This window comes from Lampetra planeri, chromosome 7 (genome assembly GCF_965212315.1).
Source record: "Lampetra planeri chromosome 7, kcLamPlan1.2.h2, whole genome shotgun sequence".
In the NCBI taxonomy this organism is placed as follows: domain Eukaryota; kingdom Metazoa; phylum Chordata; class Hyperoartia; order Petromyzontiformes; family Petromyzontidae; genus Lampetra; species Lampetra planeri.
In genome coordinates this window covers 1,233,673-1,255,866 of record NC_136113.1, presented here as the reverse complement: position 1 = coordinate 1,255,866, position 22,194 = coordinate 1,233,673, and the positions used below count along the sequence as shown (strand labels likewise).

At 48.0% G+C, this 22,194-nt stretch overlaps 1 protein-coding gene across 5 annotated transcripts in view; it reads right to left on the bottom strand.

Moving 5' to 3' along the window:
• Window positions 1-814: 814 nt before the first annotated feature.
• The window catches only part of WDR81 (WD repeat domain 81), a 35,016-nt gene continuing 13,636 nt past the window's right edge, over window positions 815-22,194 (bottom strand). For all 5 annotated transcript variants that reach the window (XM_078595870.1, XM_078595874.1, XM_078595871.1 and 2 more), the window contains 13 exons: window positions 21,575-21,718; window positions 20,095-20,404; window positions 18,585-18,692; window positions 16,560-16,771; window positions 15,541-15,728; window positions 12,211-12,379; window positions 10,506-10,626; window positions 9,444-9,674; window positions 8,824-9,092; window positions 6,477-6,729; window positions 5,539-5,684; window positions 4,062-4,241; window positions 815-3,693 (listed from right to left, as the gene is read on the bottom strand). In XM_078595870.1, the coding sequence (XP_078451996.1) occupies window positions 3,352-3,693; window positions 4,062-4,241; window positions 5,539-5,684; window positions 6,477-6,729; window positions 8,824-9,092; window positions 9,444-9,674; window positions 10,506-10,626; window positions 12,211-12,379; window positions 15,541-15,728; window positions 16,560-16,771; window positions 18,585-18,692; window positions 20,095-20,404; window positions 21,575-21,718 (2,673 nt within the window). In that variant the 3' untranslated portion in view covers window positions 815-3,351. The remainder of the gene's footprint in view (window positions 3,694-4,061; window positions 4,242-5,538; window positions 5,685-6,476; window positions 6,730-8,823; window positions 9,093-9,443; window positions 9,675-10,505; window positions 10,627-12,210; window positions 12,380-15,540; window positions 15,729-16,559; window positions 16,772-18,584; window positions 18,693-20,094; window positions 20,405-21,574; window positions 21,719-22,194) is intronic.

Sequence of the window (22,194 nt, the reverse complement as noted above, 5' to 3'; positions counted from 1 at the left end):
TGTTCTCGGGGTACTGCAGCATTGGGACAGGCGTGGGGCTGTACTCATTGAAAGAGTTTCAAGCGATCGTTGCACAGAGGAGGGGCGCTGGGTCGGGGAAGGGTAAACACGACTTGCGGTTTCACACCCGAGATGGCCACAGGACAATTTGCGAGCCCTTTGGGTGGCAGCCGATCATCGGCTGCCCACACTGCACTGTGGATCTCAATGCACCTGGAATCCCTGGGCAGGCCTCCACACTTCATCACCTGCAGCTACACTCCACACCTGAACCAGCACCCTTCTCCAACCGCCCCACTACCAGCTCACTTGCTTTGGTAATGAGGTATCTATGCTGTGCAGCCTTTGCATTAAGTATTTTTTCTGTACGACTGCACGCATGATTTTGTAGCATATTCTATTCGTACGACTACTTCGGTTTATGCAGCTGTGCTGTATAGCTCTTTGATGTGTTTCAGTTCCTGAAAAAGCTCCCAACCCAAAACCACATTCGAGAGAATTCTACACGCGTTGCGAGTACGCGTGCGCTTACATTTCCCTAGACAGCTCGCAGCAATATCACCCTCGGACAAGTACCAGCGTGGGCACACTATCATCTGATGTTTGTAGTGCATGGTGCTGTGCCCTGGATGAAGAGCCCCTGACACTGCAACTCTGATATACGATCTGCAGCTTACTGCCGATTTTTCCCACGATCATTGCAAGGGCTGAGTGCAGCCGAGGTCAAATTCACATTAAACAGCTGCAAATGCAAGGGCGTTCAGTCTTCGCTCTCCACATGGATGCCACACTGCTAAACAAATGACACACTGAATACAGAAGACATTTTATTTCAATTTTTACTTTGAAAAGTCAACTTGTCTACTCCTCTGAAAACATGTCGAGGGTACAACTCACACCGTTCTTTCGTGCGACACGATGAGAGGGGGCATTAGGCAGGCACACTTCAACAAAGGCAAACACCATGTCACCTGCTCTTCATGTTTGTTTCACACTGTGGTGACGGTTGGTGGGATGGTTACAGTGATTGTCATCTGCAATGAGATATCAGCATGGTTTATACATTTCCACATCCCAGTCAGCTTTCCTCACAATGTTGGGTCTCAATATAAAATGTAAGTACTGCTATATTTGCCTTATACATCCTAAAAGTCTCTTTCAAAATATGATGAATAGCAACTTATGCCCTATAATCCATTCCGAAATAAGCGACAACTTTCTGAAAAAAACATGATCCAGAAGTCCAATTCATGCAGAATGGATTTTGCATTTGCAGAAAACACTGACGAAACCTTTCGGCAAAACAGTTTGCGCAATTCCTGGGAGGTCGTTTTTGGCACAATTCCCTTTGAGCGTCCATATCTTCTCTCAACTGCAACCAATCACAAACTAAGGGGATGGGGCCACAGGAGGATTCAATCTTAAATGCTGACAATTGCTGACCTGCCAATACCACCGGTGGTAGAGTTCTCAATCTTAAATGTAATTGTTGAGTAGCATCGTTATTCTTAAAACTAATTATCGAATGACAACAATTTACTCATTAACGTAGCCATGATGAGTAGTTCCCGTGTTGAACCCTCATTTCAAGTTGAGTAATAAGTCGCACTTTGTTCACAATTTTACAATACATCGACAGATATAATCTACCAGCAGTATTAAGGCTACGTGTTTAGGAAATACCCATGCCTTTTGAAATACATTATTGCGAGCTTAAGGATATGCATTTATAGCATGCGTAAATGACTCAAACTCAAAAGTGTCTTGCGTCACATCTCAACTATTTCAATGCCCTGTTGCAGTCTAGCCAAGGAGGGCCCCCATTGGCAGCTTTCCCTGTCCAGCAAAAGGTGTACACATCATGGACATGCAAATGAGCATGTTAATATTTTACATTGCAATTACCGTTTTACATAACTGTAAACTTACTTTTTGTTAGGGGTGAATAAGGAAACACTTAACAATATCATCAGATGTGTGTAACTCAAGTGCTATACGGGTGATTGCTACACCACAACTTAAAGAGCAATAGTGTACAACTGGCAAAGGTGTTGGAAAAGGTTACGAGCAAAAAGAGGTTGCACAGTGATTGCTCCAAATGCTAATCCCTCCAGTAACATCTTCCCAAGTTACGCAGAAAAATATTGAGACTTAAACATGTTGAAAAACAAACATTTACAGCATTGAGCAAAATGTTCAATTCATATTAAACAAATGCCCAACCTAGGACATTGGCGGAGAGATGACATTACGTCTTCCTGATGCTGCACATTGGGCTCGACCACTGTCACCTGTCGCTGCCACTGGATATCGCAAAACGTGTCGCTGATATCACATGCGTGCTACTTCAATGTGGGTAAATATTGACGGACCCAAATGGGGGGGGGGGGGGGGGGGTCGATGGTGCACTGATTAACACACTGCACTACTAATTTAATTCCCAGCGACAGGCAACATCAGTGGCAAGCGATATCTGAACTGGTTTGGGGTTCCCCATTGACTAACCCACACTGACTCGCAGTCAAATAACCCGGCTTTAGGAGGCCTTCATCCAGCAGCGGACTGACAAATGGGGCTCTACATTATTAATAGTGCTGCCAAGGGTTTTCCAATTCTGCTTTGGCCCATAGACTACAGCACCGGTGCCGAATGTTTCTACATTCAGCCAAAATTACCCTCAATGACAACAGCTGTACACTGTAAGAGAAGAGTGCGTAACACTTCAAGATTTATTCGCGTGACTTTTTCAGACACTTGTGTTTTTCAAAGTTTATTTCATTGAGTACATTATAAATCCTTCATGTTTAAAAACAACTTTATTAATAATCTTTTAATCTACAAAATCCATCAATAATACAATCGGATAAACAAGTTGATCCAAAATTTGGTCCAGTCATTTGCAAGGACTCATCCAGGGAAACGCGTCTCTCCAAGTCTGCGTAGGCGGTATAAACATATGTACAGATTTTCAAATGCACATTGGACTTGCAATTCAGAGGTCGCTGGTTCGATTCGATCTTCCAGTGCGGCAGTTGAAACAACGGTGCAAGTTTATTAAACCCTCTGCCTCTGTTCATCCAGCAGTATAAATTGGTCCGACCAGTGCGTCAATCCACAGCTTGTGTGCTGTAGAGTAAACTAGGTACCCCCCACCTCATTCTATATGTCTGGCCAGTGGAGAAGAGTCGGTTAAATACAATCAAAAGGGGCTTCTCTTGAGCTTCCTCTCGTGGAGGAACCTTTCAGCCAGCAGTGACGTGAGAAAGCAATTGCAGGACTGCACCTTTTCACTTTTTACTAAACGCAGCAGGGAGCGGGCCAAGCGGCCGGGAGGAAGTCCCAAGGGGGCAGCTACGCCATCAAGCTCACGCTGCCGTTGTCAGAGCCCAGCAGCAGCAGCCGCTTGGACGGGAGCACGGCGAGGCGAGACAGCACCCCGCGGAAGTTTTCGGGGAGCAGCTTGGTGGCTGGTCCTGAGGCGCCGTCCCCCAGAGGGTACACAAATATCCGATTACCGGTGGTGCCAGCGATCACCTCGCCGGCCTCCCCGGCGCCATTGCTTGCCAGCGTGTCCCAGGTGTGCGCCGCCTCGGGGGTGCTGCGGAACAGATGGCTCAAGCGAGCATCCATCGCCTTCCACACGGCGAGCGTGTGGTCCGACGAGGAGCTCACCAACGTGTTACTGCCGACGCCCTGCAAATAATCATAATTTTTATACATTTGATATTCACCCCATTATTATAGCACAAGGCTATCACAGATGAATACAATCCGCCAATAGGTGGCAATGTTGATAGAAATGTGGTGGCGGATAAAATCATGAAGACTGTTCAGCTCTCCCATGTGTTTTTGGGCATGATGTTGGACATTCTGTTCCATGTGGTGGGAGCCTTTTCAGGGAATTAACATTCAGTGGCACAGCCCGAACACACATCGGAGAGCAATGCAGCACAACGCCGAAAACCCACGCACGCGGCAGAAGAGGGATTTGTCGCGGGAGGCGAGACGGGCAGAGAGGAGAAGCTGTCCTATAGGCAGAGTCTCGTAGTGAGAGCGCTCACCTTGAGCTGCAACACCTCGCCGTCGTGGGCCTGCCACATCCGAAGGAAGTATCCCGTGCGCACATCCAGCATGACGAGCATGCCGGAGGAAAGGCCGGCCGTCACCCACAGACCGTGCGGGCTCACCGCCAGGCAGCGCACCGGACCGCCGCCGCCTCCCACCGACAGCTGGAACTCGTGCTGGGTCAGCACCGCACACAGCAAGACAACAAAACAAATTTGGTTCACGTTCGTTTCACCATTGACAGCCGAGTCGTGCGGAAAGACACCGAGAGCCTCGTTAATCATTTGATAATGACTCCATCACGATCACATTTTATTTCACAGATTTACCAAATACAAAATTAAACTTTTTAAAAGGCAATATCAGGCTCTATTCCATATTTATATGTTACATTACAGATAAATCCCTACGATTCCTAGGATCCCCCTGTCATAAACAACAGCAAGGACATTGGAACCTCCTTTGCCAGTAGCAAAATATGATAATATTTTTTTTTTACCCTTTTATCTGGCAACAAAACTGACACCTTTTTTTACAAGGAGTCATGTTTGCATTGACCACAATAACGCCTTTTGGCGTCATCTGGTCCAACACCATGTGAGACGAGGCTCTAAGAAAAGCTGGCTCGGGTGTGGACCAATCAATTTCAAGGACAGTGCATACATTATCAGAGTTGTTTTGTTTGCATTCCGACCGCAGGTATTGTGGTCAATGCAAACATGACTCCTTGTAAAAAAAGGTGTCAGTTTTGTTGCCAGATAAAAGGGTAAAAAAAACAATTAACAACAGCAAGGTCAATGAGATTAATCAGTAGAATGTAAATAAGTACAGATGTAACTGTATTAGGAGATTGACGGCCAATATTGTTAAAGGAAAACATTTAGATAAGTTACAAGCTGATCCCAATACCACGTGATATTTGTGATTCCCCTCCTGTATCGCAACATGTAGCTGTGATCCAGTAACAGAATTTACACACAATGCCAGCACGAGTGTGCATGAGAAAGCGGGTGTGTGCATGCGTGGGACATGAGTGGGCACTCACAGCGTCCGTGTCAATGACTTAACCGCTCCAAATGGGCCCCATCTTGTTAGCTCTCCAAAGCTAAGCAGGGTGGAACCGGGATAGTACTAAGATGGGCAACCACCATGCACAACAGGTTGTTATAGGTTGAGGGGCTATGTGGTGGGCAGAAGAGGCAATGCAGTCAAATCTATTGTTGAAATGGACCATGCTCCAACATCTATGCTCCCCACCTTCACCAACCTGCATTGACCAGCATGGTGAAGTGAAATAACCTCCACGGGGCAAATGACGTGGAGGGAGGCCCTCATCCAGCAGTGGATTGACGAAAAGGTGTGTCCACGTATTAGGGGGCGTCAATCGTTTGTAGAGTTTGAAACGTTCGATACATTTCACAGAATCTCGCATCCCGACGCGTACGCATGCAGGCGACGGCACGTGAATCACACCTGCATCCCGGGCTTGCGCGTGTCGATGAAGCGCAGCATGGAGTCGGACGTCGCTGCCACGATCGTGTTGTGCGGCACCGGCAGCACGGCCAGAGAGCTCACGCTCAGCCGCGAGTCGGGGGCCTCGTACACAGCCACGGTGGAGCCTGCGAGGTGCTCGTGGATTACACACAGGCTCCCTTCAAGGTCACGCGCTAGGACGCACGCAATGGCCACGCGAACGTTAACTGTGTGTAAAGTCATCACGATGTTAACCTGCGCGTAAAGATGCGATGACGTACACGTCAGGTAACGGCACAAAACACACGGTTAAACTTGGGCAGAATTTTTTTGGAGCATTTTTGTAAGGTATTGTTAACTACAATATTCCTAAATGGATAGAGTTTGGTCTGCATTCTTGGCAAAGTCCCACCCTACCACTGTGTTGAAACACAGCCAGTGGGTCTCACTTAATCAAATGACATCCCATTGAGCTCATCTCTTCATAAGAGAGACCTGGATAACCAAAGATATGAAGACAATGTTTTGTTTAATATACAATTTAGATGTAGTTAGATTTACATGTCTTAAGTTTTTGGATACAGTGCAAGCACAGACCACGTGTGTGGGTAATACCCAGCAAAGAGTGTGGGGGTGGACATTGGGCTACGTGTGGTGGGGTAAAGTGTGGGGACTCCCATCTCTTTCAAGACACCTGGCCAGCGTGGATTCATATGCCAAATCTCCTCTAGTAGAGGGGGGGGGGGCTCTCTCTAGAACTCCCTCAGGTGGAGGTCCCTGAGCCAGTAGTGGCGTCGGCAAGCAATTGAAGGGCTGCACCTTGAACCTGTTATGTTCTCCCGCCTTGGTTCCCTAGCAGAAGAGATTAGCCTACGCGAGCTCGGCTCTGGTTCTCTGCGAAGGCTTTGCACTGCACGCGTCTTCGCTGCTGCCGGCACCTGTGTTGCAGTCCCAGACGTGTACGGAGCCGTCGCAGCTGACCACGTGCTGCCCGCCCTCCATGTGCGCCACCTGGCTCACGGAGCGCCGGTGCTGGCCGTACGTCAGCTTCGCGTGCAGCCGCTCGGTGCCGTCGCCAGAGTTGGACAGGGACCAGAGGCGCACCGTGCGGTCCTTGCCTCCGCTCAGGAAGCCGTCCTCGTCCGGCCGCACGCACAGCGCCTTCACCGTCCCCGTGTGCCCCACGTACGTCTGCGTCGCGACACATCGCAGCGGCGTGGGCCACGTTTGCCGTCGTCATGCTCGAGGGAATAATTTGTCGGGGTCCCCTCGGTGACACACCAATACCGCTAAGGGCCAGCACTTGTTTAAACCCGGTGGCGAGATGTGAACTACCTCGCTTGGTATACAGGAGGTCATGGATTCGATCCCGACCCTGACGCCTGTATATTTGGAGTTTGCATGTTTACGTGTTCTCCCTGTGGATGGCATGCATTTTTCTCTTGGTTCTCCAGTTTTTGTCTCCACATGTATAAACATGCGTTTTAGAGTATTTAGCTGCTATACATTTCCACGTGATAAGCCACTTCGTTGAGATATCATTTGTGGCCAGGTCGCTTCTGAAAAAGAGCTATGTAGCTCAGTGGTTCTTACCTGGTGAATAAAAAGTGTTCTTAAGCTAAGAAACTCCAAGCCTCGCACGTCACAAAAGTCCAATGCCATTGGCATAAAATGCCTGTTCATTAACCCTAGAGGCAGAAGGGGCAGGGCAGGTGGCTCAGAAATTACAGATTACCATGTCATGAGACCGACACAGCGCTCTTGAATGAAATCGTTGCAGATTCAACCAGGGCTGGGGTTGCAATTGATAGGGTAAATTAAGATACATTTCCATTCACGTTGTTTTATGCAACCCGGCCCAGACCATTGAGTCGATAGTTTTTAGTCCAATCTCGGCAAGAAAATATTATCACGTGAATTTGGATTTTTTTCAGAATATGCAACTTAGCACGGGGGTGGGATAACGTGTTGAAAATAATTAAAATGGCAGATGAATAACATGTAGAGCATCACTGTGAAATACAGTATTCTCACGGGTAGATGAGCCTCAAATCTGAACACACACACTGCTGTCACATGATGGTGGTCAGGGGCATGTCAGCCGACACTGTTGAGCCTCGAGGAACATTCCCGCTGATCGCTGCTCCCGCATGGTTTGCCCTGGCAGCATGTTTAATTTAATACGCTGCCACTCGGGCATTCGGCTGGGATTTGACAAAACAAAGGGTGACCTCAATATGCTCCTAACGCTCTTGACAGTTCCGAAGCTTGAAACACTATCTGTGAGCCGCAGCTGTTATTTGTGCATGTTCACACATCAGTGGGTGCTGGGTTTAAAAACCCACCATTGTACGTCCTTTTCAAATGTATGCAAGACCCGATCCAGGTTACACAGTCGGTTTGTAAGCAAACCTGGATGAACTCGTAGGGGTTTGTAAGAATACGGTTTGAGTACCGTGGTAAAACTAGTTTGTTTGGACCAAACTCGCCACTCAATCTCACTCCCATTACTAATCACCGGGTTGGGTGAATCTCTGCTGTTTGCAATGCAACACGGTGCACAAAGTGCATGTATATCTCTATGAGATATCAGGATATAAAAAAAGTCTTAAAACGTATTTATACACTTCTGTATATTTAACTTAGTTAATTAGTGAATTTAGTAAATGGCTTTTGGCAGTTATTTCTGTCTATATGTTAGTTCCACGAGTTATTTTTTTGCTAGGTGTTTGCTGCTGTGTCTTATACAGAACTTTGAGATCCTCCATGAAAGGTGCTTTGTAAATAGAATTATTATTCAGAGTGGATAGGCACAAATTAAAACAATTACTTTCTTGATGAAGAATAGACTCTTCACATTGCCAGACTATTTCCTTGTGATGATGCAATGTTGAGTTTGATGTTAAAATACGCAATTTGGGGGGGCTCTGGCAAAGGGCGTTCTCATTCTTGCCCTGTTCTATGAACCCAACGAACTTAGTTGGATTCCTGGTCATGGCCAATATCAGTGGCGAGCGATGCTTGAACCAGTTTTGTGGCAAGCGTAGTGAAGTATGGTCAAAGAACCCCCATGACGGATATTTGATTAATGAAGAGCTGTAAATAATCATAACAAGCAGCACGTGGCTCACTAAACAGTAACAGATCTTACACAACTCCTGGAACAGCCCAGCAAATGGGGCCTTGCGGACACACAGCCCCCTCGCAACACGACCCCCCCACCCACCCCAGCACGTCCAAGTACTAAAGCGGCGCACCGTTCGGGCGGCGATGGCGTCTCCTCACCTGCAGCTTGATCTGGTTGAAGATGAAGCGTCCGCCCGTGCGGTTGAGGCCGATGTCGTGCTGCCAGTAGGCGAGCCAGTTCCCGGCCAGCATGCGCTCGCTCACGCGCAGCTCCTGCTTCACGAGGCTCTCCTCCTCCAGGGAGCGCGACGGCGGCGTGCTCACCGTGCTCACGGAGCTCACGGAGCTCACCGTGCTCACCGCGCTTGCCAGCGGGCTGCTGTGCGCCGACACGCGGCCCAGCGGCCCCACGTCTGATGGGGCAGAGCCTGCAACGCCGTTCGTTCCGTCAAACAACCGGATTAAGAGATGTAAGCAGCCACGTCCTGCTCATCGACTTGAGCTCGCCGATCAAATCGGTGACCAATTCAATCTGAAATGCACAGCCAGTCCCGTATAATATCTGGTGTTGTGGACAGAGGGTCACAGTGCACCTCAACTGGAACTGCTGCCGATTTTTACAAGCGCACAGAGGCTGTTTTGTGTGTTCCGCACGTATTTGCGCGTCGTTTGAAACTCGTGCATTTCAAGCATGCACTAGCTTTCTATTGCCGATGGGCTTTGTCTCGTCACTCAACAGACTTGGTTACCGATGGGAACAGCTGCGGCCCGAGACACACCTTGAGGTATCTGAATGCGGTTGCCGATCATGATGCCGCCGAAGGTGCCGAACTCATCGCTGTCCTGGAAGGAGGAACTGGCCCGGGGCTGCGTGAAGCTCCCGCCCGGCTCTCTGTCCGTCGCGGAGCCGGGCGAGGAGTCCAGCTGACTCCGCTGCAGCTCCTCGTGCTCCAAGCTCAGGCGCGTCACCAGCTCATGGTTGGGAATCACTTTCTCCACGCTCACATTCCCTGCGAGGGGCAACGGCGGCAATTTCAAATCGCAGGCCGCACACAAAGATGCCACGGATGCTACGGCGAAGTTCTGTTGGCAAATCTCATCGTCGGCGAAAGCGATGGATAGCCGACGGGTCAACATGCGTTCCACACGGCCAGTTTGCAAAGCCAGCCAGAAGTTGCATTCTTGCAGCTGTGTGATTATTCGTGCTTCGTGCTAGAAACCACCAAAGCACACCACTTAATAAAACAGACATTAAAGACACTGTGATAGCATGAATCGCAATTGGAGGCCATCCTTTGCTGGCATCTTTGTAACAACTAGCAGGCAGGCCTTCAATATCAATATTCTCTTGTTGTTATACTGTTACTGTGACATTATAAAAGGACTGTGGTCGACTATGGCAAGAAGAGTAAAGGGAGCTGCAGGAGGTATGTGGATGAGACTGTGCAAGGTACCTTTCATTTACTGAGGGTCCAAAAGAACCTTCAAGTGCCTTTGGTGGGCCGCCCATTTAACGCACACCTCGGCATCATCCAAGACCACAAAATATAATCGGGGGCCTGAACTTTTTTGGCGACTTCAGGCACCAATATAAGAAACAGTGTTGGTAAGTTTTAAATATTCCCCTATAGTACCCGATTAGTGAGACTGAGATGCTTCAAGTGACAGATATAATATTGTTTGCAGGCTGCTGCTCTGTGGCAGCGGTAGAGGCCTCGTTGTGTGCCCACAGGCCATGTGACACGAGGTCATGAGACGGGGGAGAGGCCCCGGGCCATAGGCTCCCCCCACCCCCGGTTCAAGGGAAAGCAAGCGGGAAAAACGAAAGTTGCTGAATGTACCGAGCAGGCAGACGAACGGCACAAACGCAGCGTAAGCCAACTCGGAGGTGAAGGCCTTTTTAATCTCCTCTAGGCCTGTGTCTTCCTGCTCAGGTTGGAGCCCGGACTCTGAAGGGCCTCCCTATAGCAGCAGACCAAAGGGACGTGTCACACACTCCCACAAGCACCTCCACTCGTACAACAATCCGGAAGTAATCGTGCAAGACGATTAAGAGTATTTAGATTGAAATCAACAAAGTATTCGAATATATACATCAGACCTGATTCAGAAACATTAGTGTCACTTTATAACACTAAACTTAAGAGCATATATCTGTATGGAACGATTGTAAAACACTTGATTTGCATCTCAGCAGGAATGTTGCAATAAATGCATGCTTAATAAGAAAAGAATGATAATATATTAAGAGATAGAATCCAAGTTATGTGAAACCAACATCGTAATGTACATGTGGCGAGTCACTCGCTCAAGGTATTCCTGAGCGTTCGTGTCACCGATTGTGGTCTCTGTAGAGGCTAGGCCATGCCAATGTTTTAAACCATGCTCCTTCAATTGAGGGTGGCCCCGTGTGTAAAGATTTGGCTGTTCGTGGTGCCCATTGCACCTATTTCCAGGGTGTCCCACATCTCAGTACTGTAATTCCTAGTTTTACCTCACAACAGATGACTAATAAAGTCTTATTTTTGATGTGACATTTCTTGTGTATGACCATATTGTAAAGGCAAATCGGTATAAACTATCGTAGTTAAAACATTAGGATAATTATGTCAATAAAATCATTTCAAAAATATACACAAATGTAAAAACACACATCTATATCTACGGGCTACTTTGTGTGTGTGGAGCGTAAACAAGTTTAAATCTAAAAAAAATATATTTTCGATTTTCCCACACCCATCACTTCATCGGGCCTTGAAAGAAAGCACGGTGCCGTTGCAACTCGTCCGTAGAAGCAGCACTTCATGGGGCCTGGCATTAAAAAATAGATGCAAGAGATTATTTGTCTGGTGTCCATTCACAAAAGGCTGGCATGCAAGAGGATGATGAAGACGATGCTAATGTTACGGATTAACTAATTCCATCTACAAAGCACGAGTAAAAAAGTATGTCTTGATTCAAATACTTTTCAAACCACTTATTTAGATATCTATTTGCATGTTTGCTGATGCCCCGAGTGAATTGTATGTACGTATGTAGAACTTCTTTGTCACCATATGTAGCCAACTGTGTTAATCGGAGGTGTGGGGGAAAGACGCCGTACAAAAAGCAGTTGTAGAGAAATTCTTTTTAATTTAGATTTAAAAGTGCATAGCTCCACTAGCTTCCTAATATTGGAAGAGCATTCCAGATGGCCGTAGAAGCACATCTGTAAGCATGCGATGCAGTGACCATCTTTGCGAGGATAACCTGAATTAACTGTAAAACTTTCCTCATTAGGAAAACAGCAAACGTAATCAAAGATAGCAAACAAAGTTAGAATACTTTCTTGAATGGAGGACACACAGGAGAGGCGGGATCAAGTAGACGTCACACGCCTTCCCTCATACACGCACAGCGAGCGACAGCCACAGCAGAATGAACGATAGACAAAAGCACACCGTGTCATTACTCGTTCACCATTGACCGTGTCGGGCCACTCATGGACCCTGTGCATCCCGAGCCCTTTTTTTTAAACAAGCTCAGGCTACAGGGTTGCATGGACACCTGTGGGGAGGAGAGGCTGTGCGCGACGGAGAAGCCGTGGAAGAAGGTGCGGATGACGTCGGCCATGTGCACTTGGGCCGAGTCTCCGCCGATGCGCAGGCACAGCAGCGCCATCAAGTTCATCGCTTTCTGGCACAGCACGGCACGGCACTGCCCACCGCTCGGAAAGCTGCTCACATGAACGAGCACGCCCGCGTACACAAGCACACACGAGTATACGCTTGCTCACGTGCCAGCATGGGCTTGACTTATCGAATGACGTTTGATAGTGAAATTGATTCCACTGCTCTACACTACACACGCGACATAGTATATTCATATGACCTGCTCTTCAGTAACCTGCACAGGACATTAACCCTACACGTGTGGCTGTTAAGTGCATTTATTTAGCGGACGCATTGCCGAAATGCTTCCATGACCTTGTAACCCTTCTCCTGCCTCTCACCTTCGCTTGCCTTCCACAGCCAATGTTATTTATTTTAATTCATCTCAATTGACCACAGCCATTGTTTACTTACACAAGGGGTCATCCACAGTTAATGTGATGTATTGTCTGCTACAAATTTACGTAGTTAACAAACTTGGGATGGAACAAGCACCACGGTTGTGGAATTCCCTACCACTGTAAATTCGTTTATACTTTTATAAGTCTCGTCTTAAAACAGATCTGCTTAAGTCAGTTTATTCTATTTAGCTTCTCTGTCTCTCGTGGCCTTTCCGTAGCCTTATTCTTACAAGACGCCTTAAGACATTAGTGGAAGGCGCCTTACAAATAAATGTAAATTATAATAATTTTTGTATTCATAAGATTTCATGAGATTTTTGTTTTTAGATTATTTGGCGGATACTATAAATTCCCACATATGTGCCACTTCGTTGAGCTATCATTTGTAGCCAGGTCGTCTCTGAAAAAGAGCTAATAGCTCAGTGGGCTTTGCCTGGTAAAATAAGAAAAAGTTTAGATTGTTAATATCCTAGCCACAGGCGACTAAAACCTCTATTCTACTGACACATCCGAGCCGAGCCAATGCAGGACCCCTCACGGGATGGGTGGTTTTCCACGGGCTATTTTCCACGCTGAGCCAGAACCAAGACACGATATGCTCGACTTGCAAGACCATCTGAGTCTGGAAGCCAGCAGTGGGTGGGGCTGACACCTTCAGTGCACCGCAAGTAGATGGCGCCAATGCATCACCAACACGAGACTGGACTTATTCAGCGTACGTGGCCGCCAGTGCCACGGCTCGGCTTCTGCAGTGAACAAACCCTTGGCACGGGCACGGGTACAGTGCGGCTCGGTTGTGCAGTAGAAGAGAGGTATCAGACCCACGTAAATCTCACCAGTGTGGGTAAATGTACATTTTTTACCACTGGCTGGGGAAACTCTGCCTGAGTTGTACGAGACATTTACATAGTATTCTTTGGGTCTTTCGGTAAAGCCACGTAGATAGAAAAAATTACATTAATAATTGAAGATATCAAGTAAGCTGAGTTAAGCACAGTTGAGGTGAGTTAAGCTCACTTGATATCTTCAATTAAGGACATCTCACTATCTCCAGGTGATTTTCTTGTCAGTTTCGATGTGGTATATTTGTTTACCAAAGTTCCTGTGCCTGACACCATTACAATCATTGAAGATTTGGTCCAACAAGGACTGAATGCTGATGTACCGGCCCTGGTTAGACTGCCTCACCAACACTTACTTCACCTGGAATAGAACATTCTACAAACAAGTTGAAGGTACCCCAATGGGCTTTCCCTCATCTCTAGTTTTAGCCAATGTTTTCATGGAGAAATTTGAGACAGATGCCATCCAGGCATCCACCCTACGTCCTTCCTTGTGGAAGAGATACATAGATGACACGTTTGTCATCTAGCCACATGGCCTACCAGCTCTGAACCAATTCCTCAACCACATCAATTCCATACACCCAGCCATCAAATTCACCATGGAGGTGAAAAAGGATGGCAAGTTACCATTCTTGGATGTTTTAATCAAAAAGAGACCTGATGGCTCAATGGGACACTGTCTACAGGAAAGCCACCCACACGGATGCCTACCTGAAACCTGACTCCCACCACCATCCATCCCAGAATTCCCTCATCAAAATTCTATACCACAGAGCTCACTGTATTTTCCGACCGTCACCACCTAGCCAGTGAACTGGAGCACGTACACCAAGCCCTCAAGAAGAATGGATATTCAGACTACACAATCCGTAAAGCTATCACTCCAACCGTTGGGAAATAACCATCTGAGGACCCAATCAAAACCATCACCTTGCTATACATAGCAGGGGTCACCAAAAAGATTTCCAAAATCATGAGCAAACAAGATCCAGGTACGGTTCAACAGAGTACATAAAATTCGTGATTTGATCCCATCTGTGAAGGATGTGATCCCTGACATGCAATACCCCGGTGTCTACAAACTAAGCTGTGTCTGCGGCAGCAGTTACATTGGGGAAATTAAGCGACAGGTCTCGGACCGGGTTCGTGAACATAAGGCAGATATTAAACACGGTTGGACCAATACCTCAGCTGTGGCTGATCATTATTTTAACGCGGTGGGCACACATGAAATTGATTTTGCCAAGACAAAGGTAACTCTGCAAATCCACTGGCTATCAGCAAAGATTTGTTCGTGAAGCCATCCAGATATATAAACACAGACACAATTTCAACCGAGAGGATGGGTACAAACTGAGCATTGGAAGGACATTATTAACCAGTTTAGGTCATAACTGGCTGTGATGTTCCAATCCTACCTACCTATGTTAGCAGTTATTTTGGACTCTCCGAGTTACATTCACTAACACAGCCAACCTTTAGGTGTGTTAGTAAATGGCGGCTTGCCACTGCGTCGTCCGGGCCCCCGCCGAGCTTACATTTACAAGCAAATTTCTCTCTCCTACTCGCTCCTACATGAACATTAGCTACCCCGCCCATCTCCAAACCTTTATAAACATCCTGCCTCAGCAGATTTCCCTCTTTTCACCTGAAGATGATTGCTTGTGTTGCGATCGAAACGTCGTGATTTAGATTTATGTAATTTTTTCTATCTACGTGGCTTTACCGAAAGACCCAAAGAATATGAATTCCTGCAGTCACGAAAGCTTTAAGTCAAGATTTACATAGTAAACGAACTTGGCATGGAATAAGCTACATTTTTGTAGACTTTTGTTTCTAGATTACTTGGCTGCTACCATAAATTCCAAAATATAAGCCACTTCGTTCAGCTACAATTTCCACACCTCCGATTCGCACGGTTGGCTATGCACAGTGCGAAAGAAGTTCAGCGACGCACGCGGCGAGCGTGCCGATCTGCACCTGAGCGATGGGGAGGTGACGATGTTCACCACGGGCTGCAGGACCTCCTGGCTGAGTCGGCGCATGCAGTCCACCAGCGTGGTGTCGGACAGGTAGACAACGAGGCGCTGCGTGAAGGCTACCGCCCCCAGAAGGCTCGCCTCCCTGCGGCTGCTCATGCGCGCGCCTCCAGCCAAGCTGGACGCCACCTGCAGCCCGCATACAAACAGCCGCCTCTGTGTCCAGGTACACGTTCATTACATCTCCACAGCTCAGCATGGGTTGAACCGGGATAGTACTTTCCAAGTGGGGTTATCTCGTATACAGCAATATCCATTGTCCTGTACTGCAAAGCTCCAACATCTACGCTCCCCACCTCCACTGACCAACACTGACGAGGGCGTTAATGTGCAGTTAAATAATATCCATGACCCACAAAGCATGTGAAGGCCCTCATCCAGCAGTGGATAGACCACAGGGCTGTACTTGTACATTGTGGTAAATTCAGGTCTCAACACACCCATGACAGCACATTATCTCCACTTGCCAGAGACATATCCACATTACATCACGTCTCAAACCGGAACAAGCAACAATTGATACTACAGCACACACGCACACATCAATATTAAAAGATAAAATGTGAACAAAGACAACAATCCTACATAGCCTATCACAAACTGCTGGGGTAAAGGCTATTAGCGAGCCCCGATTAAATCCAGCATGGCACACGAAGGGGTGGTGTGGTCAGCAGCAAGTCCCAATGCCTTTGTATCTCCAGTACTGCTGTTTTACACCCTAAACCAGCTACTGTTTAAGGCCGAGTTGACCTAAGTGATGCTTTAAACTAATTTCTGATACAATTTGCCACCAGTGTTAGCCATTATCAGGAATCTAATTCTCGTGCGCTGAGGCCCCAAGCAAAATTTTTCTGCCAAGGACTCCCAATGGACCACCCTGTTGCAGGACCCCCCCCAGGTGCTGCTGCTACTGCGATTGCTACTGCTACTACAACTGCTGCTGCTGATGCTGCTGCTCACGGCATAGGCGACATGGGGGATGTACTGCAGCGTGAGCACGGGCTCCCCGTAGGTGAAGGCGAGGTGCACAAGGCACTGCACGACGGGCTCGGCATGGCCGTCCCCCAGCACGGGGCGTGCCCGGTACACCGCGCCACGTCCACCGCCACCACCGCCGCCCCCTGCGCCCTCCTTCGCTCCCCCCTCACTCACAAACTGGTGCTTGGCGGGGCCTGCTCAGAATGGGGCACACATTTTCACAGCGGTAAATTAAAACGACTGTACTTACCGTGTACCACACCGCATTTTACCACAGTGGGAGTTATTGCAAACGACGCCCGTCTTTTGTATGTGTAGTGATGTTAAATGGATCACTACGGTGCGTAGCGGCAAGTGCCGTAGAAATGGGCGCTGAGGCTCACACACCGTGCAGTACCATACAGTGGGTCACTATGGGCCACTATGGGCATGGTACTGGGTGCTAGCAGAAGATGAGTCCTACCGACAGAGTAGGGGATAGCAGCCTCCGCCTGCACTGCAGGTAATTGCCACATAGTTGGTCACTGGGGAAGTGTGGTGGGGGCTGCTGGTGGTAGGGGGCATGTGAGGACGAGTCACCCCGGCAACGGCTTAAGCACGCGATGGGCCGAGGTGAGGAACGTGAGCCAAAGGTGAACAAGGGGACACGGTAAGAGTAGCTGAGAAACGTTTAGAGAGTTCCCGAAGTTGGCGTGGTTAAGGGCGGAGCCAGAGAGGGAACAGGTGTAAGGTAGCCTGGAACCTTCGGGAATATTTCAGAAGTAGGCGTGGCCAAGGGTGGATCCAAGCCACTCCGAGAAGGATAAAAGGGAAACTCCGACCGAATATCGGGGCTGTCTGCAGGTGAAGTGGAACCCAAGTGCTGCGTCTCCGTCTTCGACAGCACGTTGGCTGCTCTGACCCGATTGTAGTTATCCCGTATGCGAGAGAGATAGGTGTATTTAGTCCCGTGTGTAACGGTGTTGCATAAGTGTAGAATAAATGCTGTTGCCTCCTAAATAGTCTCTGAAATGACTCGCTACATATGTATGGACTTATGTTGAACTTATTTTGCACCATACGTAGCCAACCATGATAATCGGAGGCGCTTTGTGCCGCAAAATACATGTTCTCTCACCTTGTGAGAACTAAACTTTCTTCTCCAGTCTCTTTCTGAGAGGAGCCGAGGCTTCTCTGAGATTATTGAGGTGGAAATGTAATTTTGTGCTTTAAAGTCGACTCAATTACGTCAGTGTACAGATTGTAATTTAACTGCTCGCAAAATTCACCAACTTTGTATTTGTTCGGTTTAAAAAAAGCCTCGCTACTCCGAATGTTCTTTCAAGTATTGGAACCTTAGTCTGTTCGTTCTGAGCTTGAACCTGCTGTTGGTGTTTATATCCACGCGTGCATGGAACAGAATAAGCGGTCGGGTGCTGACAAAGGCCTGTGAACGATTCAGCAGATGATGAATGATGAGGGCAACAAGGCCGAGATGCCATCTTATGGCCAGTGGCCGATGAAGAGCGTAGGACCTAGAGGGATGTTTGTTAAGAGCAGCCCACCGTGTCATCACAAAATAGCAGCTGTTGAGCAAGATGGCGGCAGTTATGCGTTAAGGTTATGGCGATGGCAGCAGTCACGTCTGGGTCAGTCGGACCTTCAGTCTTTAAGGACTGAAGCAAGAGACTCAGAAAACAGCTCATTGTGGTTTAGCTAAAGCAGAAGCTTAACAGAAATTACGTCAGGGATTCTGTAACACTTCCGCTACTCTTTGTAGCCCACTCACAGTTTCTGTGCAAACCTGGCATGCCTCCATTTCACACAAGATGCCAAGGCAAGATATTTTACATGGGTCACCGATTGTATGATCGCCCAGCAATAGCCCTGTATGGATGTTGAGCTTGTTTCGCACCGTACTTGGCCAACCGTGACATTTACAGGATATGGCAGCCAATGCACACTTGCAAGTGGGAATTAACTGTGATTTTGACACAAGGGGTGACAGCAGATGGGGGGGGGGGGTACCCAGGTAGCAGGTAGAGAGGAGTCGCAGGAGACTCCGCGCCACGTAGCGCGAGCCAAGCGTAGGTCCCAGCTTCCCAATGAGCGTGCGCACAGTCCGGCAAGCTGTGCCTATAAACACAAAACGAAGATCCCCCCCGTATAACCTTATTAGACTGTTGGAGCAAGTGCTGTTAGCGAGCAGCTATGAAGGCCGGCACGGCATATGAAGGGGTGGGTGGCCAGCACCACGTCTGACTACCTTTGTCTCCCCAGTGGCGATGTTTTCACACACCGCATCGGGTACTCGTTTTAGGATGAGGCCCAGGAACGGTTCAAATAATCGTCACTGGTGTTGGTCGTGAGCGGGAATCGAACTCAGGTCACCGGGTCCATCGCGCAGCATGCTAACCACTACACTACCGCTCCCCATATGCACACAGATCCCCTCGATAGTGTGATACACTGTTGGGGCAAGTGCTGTTGGCGAGCACACACACACGGGCACACAAAGATTGAACCCATCACCCTTTCACATCGAGCGGTGGCATCTTTACTTCTTAGCTACAAGCAGCTCTTTGTTGATATATACTCTTGGTGTACTTTCAGTATTTTTCACAATAAGATTTGTTGTTCCTTCACCAACTGCTAAACATTTACATTTCTGTTATTTAACCCATACAGTGAATGGATTACTGCATGGTTACGTTTTAAACAATAAGGTAATCTGCCCATCATCAGATCAAGATCAGATTCTGTCCCTGGCAATGGGATTTGTACAAATGATGACTTGATCTGAAGGGCTTGGGATTGAACTTGGGTTTGATCTACCCCAGACACATGACAGGATCCCATCAGGTCAACCACATATCTCCACCGGACACATGCCGGTGGAACATTCACATCTGAATTATGTATAAAATGAGTGTTCACTCCTGCACTGTACACTTTGTCCTTGACCTTTCTCATGCAATGAGCTATTTGTTTGGAAGCTGTCCTATTAAGTTTCCTAAATGCAGCTTTCTTGGCCTCAGGCATTTATCTTCATATTGCCATGTCAACAGCACTATCCATCTGCATTATAATATACTCGCATTCACATGGTTAACTGTGTATCTGCAACCCATCTTAAATTATATCCCCAACTTCATCAGTCGCAAAGAACCCTTTGGTCTCGCGAGAACCCGGAATTTCACCACACTGCCCATGAAGCTGCCATGACGAGAGGGCTTCCCATCTCCCATTGTGAGGAGCTTCCTGCCATTGGGCTTTCAGATGGCTGCCCCTGACCAATCAGAGTCGCACGCGCCGTGCGCTTCGAACGATTCCGCTAACATTGATGACTAGACTTTCCGAATCGGTGACCGATTCTAAAAACGACTTGCGGTCTATCTTTTAATAACCGTAGTAGTTTTACTGTGCGGATCCACGCATGCCCAGCGATACAATGTGCATTGCACTGCCTCGAAAAAGTAGAATGCAAAAGCACGTGCATTTCGCTGCGTATTTTCTGGCGCAAAACGTGCCCACTTACGGATCAGCTTCTTGATGTCGTTATCCTCGCTGTCCGGTGCTGGCCCTCCCGGCTCCAATCCATCCGCTGCTTCTCCAGCCACGAATGGCGAGGAAGCAGACAGATTGGGGAGGGTGGTGTGGCCGACCACTTCAACTGGGCTCACCACACCACCGAGCTCGCCGGGAGCCAACGACGTCGCAGTACACTCCCCCGGCCCTGGCCCTCCCTCGTCAAGGGAGCGGTCTGCGTCACCCCCATCAGGCCGCTCCGCCCCTGTCCGGTCGTGCCCGCTGTCCACAGACTTGAGGCTCACGCCGTCTTTCTCCACCTGTCAAAATTTGAAATCAGAACCTCGACTATTTCGACATTTTTGTTGCTCCAGCTGTGGCCCGTTTGAGGATGCTCACATGGTGCATCACCCCCACGAGACCGTCTTGAGTTCAAACCACTGCACACACGCTTCTCAACGACGGAGCGTGATGGGGTGGATCCTCTTGTTGCATTTCCCATGTAAGGGTCGTCTCCTTCTTGTGAAGATGTTTTATTGAGATATTGCATGACTGCTGTGAGTGCAAATTTAAGATAAACACAAAAAACATAGTTTTCAATAAACTGAAAATCAGAACAGAGGTTAATTCTTTTGATAGATTTGGTAGCATGCTATAACATAAGATAGCATTTCACGTGTACATTCAGAACTCTGCAACTAACTGTGCATCATCGTGCTGAAGGTAGGTCCTGTAAGATGACATCACACAACTACACGCACACCCTCTGTCACTGTTTCTATTCAGGTATTAGTTACTCTTCTCATGCCAGGCCACAGGCTTCGCGATCATTTCTCATGCATAAAGGCGAAGACAAAACTGATCTCGTCTCAATCTTTTTCCAGCTGGAGACTCAACGAATATTTAGAGGCTTTTTCATTTATTTTTGCCTGTGAAAAATCCATTATGAAGTGCTGGGGTAGTGTAATTTTTTAAAAATAAACACGTGCTGTACATTCGTGAATAGGGTCTATCTTACTTTCCCTCTTGAGTCTGGCAACTCCATTTGTATATGGGATCTCAACCAGATCTGGAAGGATACTGGCGTACAGAGTGGAACGATGCAGACATTCACAACAAACACTTCATTCTGGACCCAACATCGCATCTCCTGGCTTTGACATTCCCCCTCAAAGACAGATTAGTGTAACCATCAACCACATTCAGAACATAGGTCGCTGCGCACATCTCCTTCATGAATGGAAATTTAAAGACAAGCCACAGTAGTACAACTGGCCATGCAATCCGAGCTATGGACCGTATAGTCAACCATTGTAGTCTGCGCTCCTTCAATGGAGGAAGAGAAAAAGAATACAAACTCTCACCCGATGCCCTCTCGTGGCCTCGACATTGGCATTTATACTCCTACTCTTCCCATACGCAAGAGTAGAATAGAATTAATAAAAACAATATTTGAGAGATACAACATTCGTGGGCCAGGGGAGCTGCACCTCGTAGGAAGCGTCGCTGCCGCTGCTCTTGTTGCTGTCCTGTCCGATGCTGGTGGCGTCCGCTGGGGGCGGCTGAGCACCATCCTCGTCCCCGCTGCCTCTGTACACGGCCGACGTGAAGTCCAGCGTTTCTCCCAGCATGACCTGACGTGCACACGCAGCCGCGGGAGATGCTCACACGTGCCCCTCAAAGACACTTGTCGCCATGTGCCACCGCAGCTCACCTTGCGCGGTGCGCTTGAATGCGCACGAGACCGAGAACATTTGTTTCGTGGCTACATTGTCTGCAGAGGGCTGTGCGGGAAATTTTCATCCATTGTTGTCGCGTAGTTTGCTTCTTGAACGTCTACTCACCGCCTTCACCAATCCGTGCCCACCAATGTTGGTGTAGGATCCATAAGAGGTTTTTGGGGTACATTCTTAAATATGTTGTGGTTCACACGAGGGAGCAAATGTGTCGTTAATCCCGCCACCACCCAGTTAGTAAGGTTTGTCACGTAAACAAAACGTGCAGATTCGTTACGAGTACAGTTCACCAGTGTGTTGGAGAATAAACCCACATTTAATTGGAGTACGACGTTTCGCCAGTAATTACAACTAGCATCATCAGGCGACAGCCA